Here is a 7,790-nt window from a genome sequence, read left to right as displayed (position 1 = left end):
GTTCCCTTCGACGACCGTTTGGAGGTCCCCCGGCCATGAGGACGGGCTTCCGCCCTGTGGACTTTATGTGCGCCGAGCCTTTGTGCTTCTTCTGGGCGCCGATCCTTGTATTTCTCCATTTTTGAAATAAAGGAAGCTTTCTATCATTCGTGTACTGTCCGCCCAGAGAGGCCTTTTGCTTGGCGGCGCGATCTTGCCTTGTTCTAAAAAAATCTTTTAAGGTTTCGGACGTTCCATGTTCTCGGCAAGCGGGACCCGTCCATTGTCGCGAGCTTGTATGTGCCCGGTTGGACTACCTCGATGATCCGATAAGGTCCTTCCCAGTTGGGGGCCAGCTTGCCCCCGGCCCTGGTCGGGTTGCTAACTTCGGCCCTTCGCAGGACTAAGTCGTTCATTTTAATGGGCCGAGGTCGTACCCTGCGGTTGTACACCCGGGCAACTGCTCTTTTGTAAGAAAGCTCCCTCCGGTGTGCGCCGGCGTGCCGCTCTTCGATCAGGTCCAGGCCGGCGCGCAGCCCCTGGTCCGATGTGGTCTCTTGATACTCTTCTACTCGAGGGGTGGGGAATACTACCTCGGGGGGAAGGACGGCCTCGGTCCCATACGAGAGGCTGTAGGGTGACTCCCCGGTAGCTGTTTTGGGGGTGGTCCGCAAGGACCACAAGATGCTGGGTAACTCCTCGACCCAGGCCGTTCGGGAAGCTGATACCCTTCTTTTGAGCCCATCCAGGATAGATCGGTTTGTTACCTCGGCTAGTCCGTTCGTCTGGGGGTGGGCTACCGAGCTGTGTTTTAACCGGATTCCATAGCTAGCGCAGAATTCCTGAATCCTTTTGCCGGAGAACTGGGTCCCGTTGTCCGTGACGATGGTCCTGGGGAGGCCGAACCGGGTCACGATGTTTTTCCATATGAACTTCTCGATCTGCTGCTCGGTGATCGCCGCCAACGGTTCGGCTTCCGGCCATCGGGTGAAGTAGTCTATTGCGACCACGATGTATCTTCTCTGCCCTGAGGCTGGTGGGAAGGGGCCGAGGAGATCCAGCCCCCATTGCGCGAATGGCCACGCGCATGTGATGGGGGAGAGCGGGACCGCCGGTAGTTGGGGGGTCCGGGCGTGCTTTTGGCACGGGCCGCACTTCCGTACGTAGGCCATCGCGTCCTGGACCATGGTGGGCCAGTAATAGCCTTGGCGGAGAATCTTGCAGGCCAGGGTCCGGCCGGCGATGTGCTCTCCACAAATCCCTTCGTGGACCTCAGCCAGGACAACCGCCGCCTCTTCTGGCTCGAGGCACCGTAGAAGAGGGTGGGAGAAAGACCGCTTGTACGGCCGGCCGTTGGCTTCGGAGTACCATGCATGTTTCCGGCGAATACGTCGGGCTGCGGCTTCGTCGGTGGGGAGGGTCCCGTCGCGTTTGTAGCGCAGCATGTCCCCTAACCAGGTGGCTTGGGAGCCGGCCGCCGAAACACACGCGACCGGGATAGAGGGGGAGGGGAGCTCCTCGATCCCGTGGGTGGCGCCCGGGGGTCGCTTCGAGGCTAGCTTGGCCAACTCATCGGCACGGTCGTTTTGTAGTCTTGGCACCCTGGATATCGTGAAGTGTGCGAAACAGGAGGCTAAGTTTTTTACCTCCGCTACGTATTTTGCCATGGCGGGTTCTCTGGCCACGTATCCGCCGTTAAGTTGCTCGGTCACCAGCTGCGAATCGGTGAGGACTTTGATGGCGTCGACCTGCATTTCGCGGGATAGTCTGAGCCCCGCCAGGAGTGCTTCGTACTCGGCTTCATTGTTGGTGGCATGGAACCCGAAGCGGAGGGAACGCTCGAACGTCTGCCCGTCGGGGGCCGACAGCACTAGTCCTGCGCCTGCGCCGGTTGAAGCGGACGAGCCGTCCACCTGTAGGACCCACGTTCCGCCTAGTTCACTCGGTCGCTCCTCGGGATGGGTGAGCTCGGAGATGAAGTCGGAGATGAAGCTCGGAGATGAAGCCGACGGCGTGGCAGCCCAGGTCCTCGGCTGTTAACCACAAGGTCGGAGGTTCAGGCCCTCCTTCTAGCGCCAAAATGTTACGGTAAGTAACTTTTTAAGCCGTGGCCTCGGGGCCGACGCGGCTCGGTTCTGGGGCTCGGAATGTCGAGGATCTCGGGCGCAGCTCCCCCGGAGTCTCCCGGTCGGGATGGTGGCTGCGGGCAGTAGATCGGGTCGGCAGCTCCGCAGCAGCGCCGGGAAGAGGCCACCTCGTCTTCGCTCCTGCACACAGGTCGGGTCGGAAGCTCGGCCCGACCCCTCCGACGATCAAGTTAGAGGGAGAGATGTGGAGGGGGTTTTGGAGGACGGAATGCCTCCATACAAGTGTGGTGTGCGAGTCTCTCCTCCACTTCCTCGTCTGGAACCCTCTAGTATTTATAGATGGGCCTGGGTAAGTACCTCGCGCTGCGTCTGACACGCCCATTGGGGCTGTGTTGGAGACCGGGCTGCTGCAGGGTATGGTGCATCTCGATTGGCGTGTTCCTTACCCTTGACCGAGCCCTGGAAGGCGCAGAGCTGGGCTCGTTGGACGAGGGGTGAGGGTGTTGTGGTGACGGGCGGGATCCAGTCCGGGCGTTAATGCGCCTGGGACGGCGTCCCAGGGTTTCGTTGACCGTGGAGTGAAGTCACGGTACAGGGTGGCTGACGTCATTCACGTCGTTTCGCCATTATTGCACTCATCAGGTATGATCTTTGAACTCGAGCGTGTTAACCCGAGATCTTGTTGAGGGGGTCTAGGTCTCGTTCTCACATATGGAGTTTGAAGATTCTCTTATTTAGTTGTTCGTAGAGTGCCTGCACATGGGTCGAAATCGGAGAAGGGGATTTTTGACTTGACATGCTTGAGTTAGCAAGAGTTGGAGATGAGAGAGTAAGAGTGTGTGTATGAGATCCGACCTCTAGTACTATTTTGGGGGCTGGTTTTTATACCTGTTGTCGTGTGTTAACGTATGTAGCTGTTAATGATCATCGATATCTTCATACACATATGTTTAAAGGTCGCCATTACCATAGGTAGTCAGCTTATGTATTGGGATACGGGTATATTTTGATTTGTTCAGCCTTGTCTCATTCGATACTGCTCTACACCTTTGAAGTAGCTCAAGATGGAGCTATACTACTCTGTACAACCTTGAGTGGTGTTTGTGCAGTGTGCTAGTGGCGTGGATGGCAAGCAACTACCTCGTTTAGATTCGGGATGTCAAGTTAGCTTGGTACACCATGTTGACTTTGGAACGTCGTGCCAGGTCCGTCATGGCAATCGACGTATCCATAAAGTAGATACCAGAATATACTATATCACATATCATATAAATGTCTTTCTCACCGTTCTTGCTTGTGCATCCTCATCATCGTCCTTACTAGTCTCGATTTTATCATTATAAAAAAAAAAGGGAATAATTTCATTTTAAAAAAAAACACACACTACAATAGAGGATTTAAGTGACATCAACCCATAAGTTGGTGGTGTTTGGGTCATCATGCCACCTAAAATTTTTAGGTTTAGCCAACCCCAATCACACGCATTTAAAAAAGGGACACAAAACCGCTGGCTCACGGAAACCGGTCGGCGCCCAACCCGGCGAATGGACCGGACACCACATGCGTCCGCCCATCACCACCGTCCGTTATCGTAGCAACGGCTGCGATGATCAAGAGACAGCTGGGCGAGCCGGCACGCCCGCGCCACTCCCCGCCCACTAACGACCCCCCACCTCGGGAACGGACACGTACGACCACGAAAGGACACGCGTCGCACGACGAATCGAGACGCGCTCGTACCGAATCAGCGGCCCCGCACGTGGGGTTTCCCGTTCAGTTACTGAGCCGACCCGGTTCTCCGGTTATTATCTTCTTGCCACCTTATATAAACCGGACGTGGGCCTGCTTCGCCTCTCACCCGCACACACCGCTTCCCCCTTCCCTATCTTCTTCCTCCTCCCTCTTCCACTGCCTCTCGTGACTGCGTTCTTGGAGTCGACACTCGTATGTGCAGAGTAGTGCGAGGGCAGATGATAATCAAAGATCGCCGGCATGTTCTCCACAGGCTTTCTTGAACTGTGAACTATCTGTAATCCTGTGTCTGAGGAGGAAGGTGGGACTCTGTTGACAGTTCAAGAAAGTCCTTGGAAAACATGACACATCTTTCCCAGTTATTGTCTTCGTAAGGTTCGATGAAGGGTTTCTGCGTTTTCACTGCCATTCCCATCTTCTCTTCATCCTTTTCCGTTGTGTTTTGAGTTACAGTGTGAGTTCAGGTGAATCGACTGGATGCCATGATCGAATCGACTGGATTATATGTTCCAACAGTTGTTTCTTTGAGTATCGTGAGTCATAGATGAAGAGGACACAAAACAATATTGAAGACATGAATTATTGATGTGCCTTTTAATCTCACCTGTCACTTGATTTGACCAGCTCAATTTCCTTGCAATTAATTTCTGTTCGAAAGAACAGATGAAGAGACCCACAAGCCATTGGGTCTGACATGAGTTCAATGGACGATGAGATTAGCATATGCATGTTGGAAGGCAATACCCCAAGCTATAATTGGTGGGTGGTACAGCGTTCCTCCATCCTCCGCCATACATAATAAGCAACAACCGTTGGCCATCTCACGCCATGGTTAATCATGGCCTCTCCCCCTGCCCATCATATAATAGTCGTTCTCCTCCTCTCCCTTTCATCGATCTTTCTTCGCCTGTTTCTTCCGTTTCAGTTCCGTAAGGCGAAGGCCCGGTCTTGCCCCTTCTCTCGCTTCCCCACCCTCTCGGCGAGGGAGAATATGACCGCAGCCGGAGAAGGGGAGAGGGAGCATGGGGACGACGAGCAGTCGGTGGAGCGGATGTTTGACTGCCAGGAGGTGCCTCCATGGACCCAGCAGCTCACCTTACGCTCGCTGGCCGTCAGCGCCATCCTCGGCTTCTTCCTCAGCTTCATCGTCATGAAGCTCAACCTCACCGCGGGTATCATCCCCTCCCTCAACGTCTCCGCGGGCCTGCTCGGCTTCTTCATGGTCAAGACCTGGACCAAGCTCCTGGAGAAGACCGGTCTCCTCAACCAGCCCTTCACCCGCCAGGAGAACACCGTTATCCAGACATGCGTCGTCGCTTGCTCCGGCATCGCCTTCAGTGGTGGGTGACAGCAATCCGGTTTGCTCGTTCCTTCATTTCTTCCTTACCCTCTCGAACATGCATACGAGTTTGGTACATGTGTGAGCGAGCGCATAAAGAAGCATTAATGTACGCTGGCATCAGGTGGCTTCGGAAGCTATATACTTGGCATGAGCAAGAAAGTTGCAGATCAATTTGGTGAGGCAGACACCGGTGTTAACATGAAAGAACCATCCCTAGGTTGGCTGATTTGTTTCCTTCTGGCGGTCAGCTTTGTCGGCTTGTTCTCGGTTGTACCACTGCGGAGGGTGAGCTGCTTGCCATCCATTCGTTCACTTTGTAATATGCTCTATCCAAGTCATTAATGAGCTCAAATGTTACATCTTTTGTCTCTCAGATAATGATCATCGCATATAAGCTAACATATCCAAGCGGCACGGCTACTGCTCACTTGATCAACAGCTTTCACACCCCTCAGGGAGCCTTGCTTGCCAGGTAAAATATACATATAGCATATATATTACTAGTTCTTATCGCACCAAACGAAATATGACTTGCTGAAGAACTATGTTCCTGATCAATCGTTGACTTCAGAAAGCAAGTGTCTCTTTTGTTCAAAACCTTCGGAGCTAGCTTCATTTGGGCCATGTTCCAATGGTTTTACACTGCTAGTGATGGCTGTGGGTTCGTATCTTTCCCCACATTTGGGCTCCAAGCTTATGAGAACAGGTAGTATAATGATTTTTCTGTTCAATATACAAGTCTTTCTCACTTTTGGTTTCATTGCTTTTCTATACCTCACGAGCTATGCATGGATATGATTGGGAGCTCAAAATTGGCTTGCAGGTTTTACTTCGACTTCTCTGCCACTTATGTGGGCGTTGGGATGATCTGCCCTTACATAATCAACATCTCGCTGTTCCTCGGGTCTATCATCTCTTGGGGCATTCTGTGGCCTTATATAAGAAGCAAGCAGGGAGTGTGGTATGATGCATCGCTCCCTGAAAGCAGTCTTCATGGAATCAATGGTTACAAGGTTTGCATCAATGTTCTCCTTCGCTTTTGCTTAAGATTCACAATCTGTCGTGATGGATCCTACTATACGTCTGTAACAGGTGTTCATATCCATTGCTATGATACTGGGTGACGGGCTGTTCCACTTTCTAGTCGTGTTCTTCCGCAGCTCCTACGACATGTACAACAAGCGCCAGCGGAAGGACGCCGCCACACCCTTCGCCGACGCTGCTGCCCTTGTTGGGCCCTGCCTTAGCTTCGACGACCGCCGCCGCAGCAATGTCTTCCTCAAGGATCAGATCCCTACCACGGTTGCCATCGCGGGCTACGTCCTCTTTGCCGTCATCTCAGTCATCACGGTTCCCTTCATCTTCCCCCAGCTCAAGTTCTATCACATCATTGTCGCCTACATCATCGCGCCGGTCCTTGCCTTCTGCAATTCCTACGGTTGCGGGCTCACCGACTGGTCTCTCGCCTCCAGCTACGGCAAGCTCGCCATCTTCATTTTCGGCGCGTGGATTGGGATGAACAACGGCGGCGTGCTCGCTGGCTTAGCTTCGTGCGGCGTCATGATGAGCATCGTGTCGACCGCATCGGATCTGATGCAGGATCTGAAGACCGGCTATCTTACCCTCTCGTCGCCTAGGTCCATGTTCGTGAGCCAAGTAATCGGGACGGCCATGGGATGCGTGATCGCCCCCAGTGTTTTCTGGATCTTCTACTCAGCCTTCGACCTGGGGAGCGAAACGTCTGGGTACCCGGCGCCGTACGCCAAGGTCTATCGAGGGATCGCGATCCTTGGCGTGGAGGGCCTCTCGGCGCTCCCCAAGTACTGCTTGAACTTGTGCGCCGTCTTCTTCTTCGTGTCATTCGCCATCAACGGGCTGAAGGAGGTGGCCAAATACAAGAACTGGAAGATCTACAACTACATCCCGAGCGCCATGGGCATGGCCATACCGTTCTACCTGGGGTCCTACTTCACCATCGACATGTGCGTGGGGAGCTTGATACTCTACTTGTGGGAGAGGGCGGACAAGCGGCACGCCACAGTGTTCGCGCCGGCCGTGGCATCGGGGTTGATATGCGGCGACGGGATATGGTCGCTGCCGGCGTCTCTGCTGTCCTTAGCGAAGGTGCAGCCACCCATATGCATGAAGTTCCTGTCCCGTGCCGACAACGACAAGGTAGACGCCTTCTTGAGTGGATGAGCTCATGGTGTCCAAAATAACCATCGTTTCAGGGAATTACTGGTGGAGCATTAACAGTGCAGTTATCCCTATGAAACGGTGTAATCCCGTCCACCCCTGTGTATCAAGTATCATCTATCCACATATGGCAAAGATCCGATAGGTTCAAGAATCCCATTAACAGTGCAGTTATCCCTATGAAACGGTGTAATCCCGTCCATCCCTGTGTATCAAGTATCATCTATCCACATATGGCAAAGATTCCGATAGGTTCAAGAATCCCATTAACAGTGCAGTTATCCCTATGAAACGGTGTAATCCCGTCCACCCCTGTGTATCAAGTATCATCTATCCACATATGGCAAAGATTCCGATAGGTTCAAGAATCCCATGAAACGTCTTCGACACCCATAAGTCGCGCCAAATCGATGGACGAGTCGCTCCATTCATCT

The 7,790-nt window shown here is 53.4% G+C and overlaps 2 protein-coding genes across 2 annotated transcripts; one reads left to right on the top strand and one right to left on the bottom strand.

Annotated features, from left to right (window-relative positions):
- Nucleotides 1-203: 203 nt before the first annotated feature.
- Nucleotides 204-4,502, bottom strand: LOC135632488 (uncharacterized). Its single transcript, XM_065141096.1, has 3 exons — nt 4,423-4,502; nt 3,935-4,127; nt 204-2,012 (listed from the first exon to the last, which is right to left on the bottom strand). Exons 1-3 carry the CDS (start codon nt 4,500-4,502, stop codon nt 204-206), a joined length of 2,082 nt encoding a protein of 693 aa, XP_064997168.1.
- On the top strand, nt 4,380-7,420 carry LOC103978239 (probable metal-nicotianamine transporter YSL8). Its single transcript, XM_009393960.3, has 6 exons — nt 4,380-5,158; nt 5,282-5,445; nt 5,535-5,632; nt 5,732-5,866; nt 5,984-6,173; nt 6,253-7,420. The coding sequence occupies exons 1-6, from the start codon at nt 4,657-4,659 to the stop codon at nt 7,357-7,359; spliced, it is 2,196 nt and encodes a 731-aa protein (XP_009392235.3). The 5' UTR covers nt 4,380-4,656; the 3' UTR covers nt 7,360-7,420.
- Nucleotides 7,421-7,790: the final 370 nt, after the last annotated feature.

Source organism: Musa acuminata, chromosome BXJ3-3, assembly GCF_036884655.1.
Source record: "Musa acuminata AAA Group cultivar baxijiao chromosome BXJ3-3, Cavendish_Baxijiao_AAA, whole genome shotgun sequence".
Classification (NCBI taxonomy): Eukaryota; Viridiplantae; Streptophyta; class Magnoliopsida; order Zingiberales; family Musaceae; genus Musa; species Musa acuminata.
The sequence above is the reverse complement of the archived record's forward strand: the minus strand, read 5'-3'. Positions and strand labels throughout refer to the sequence as shown.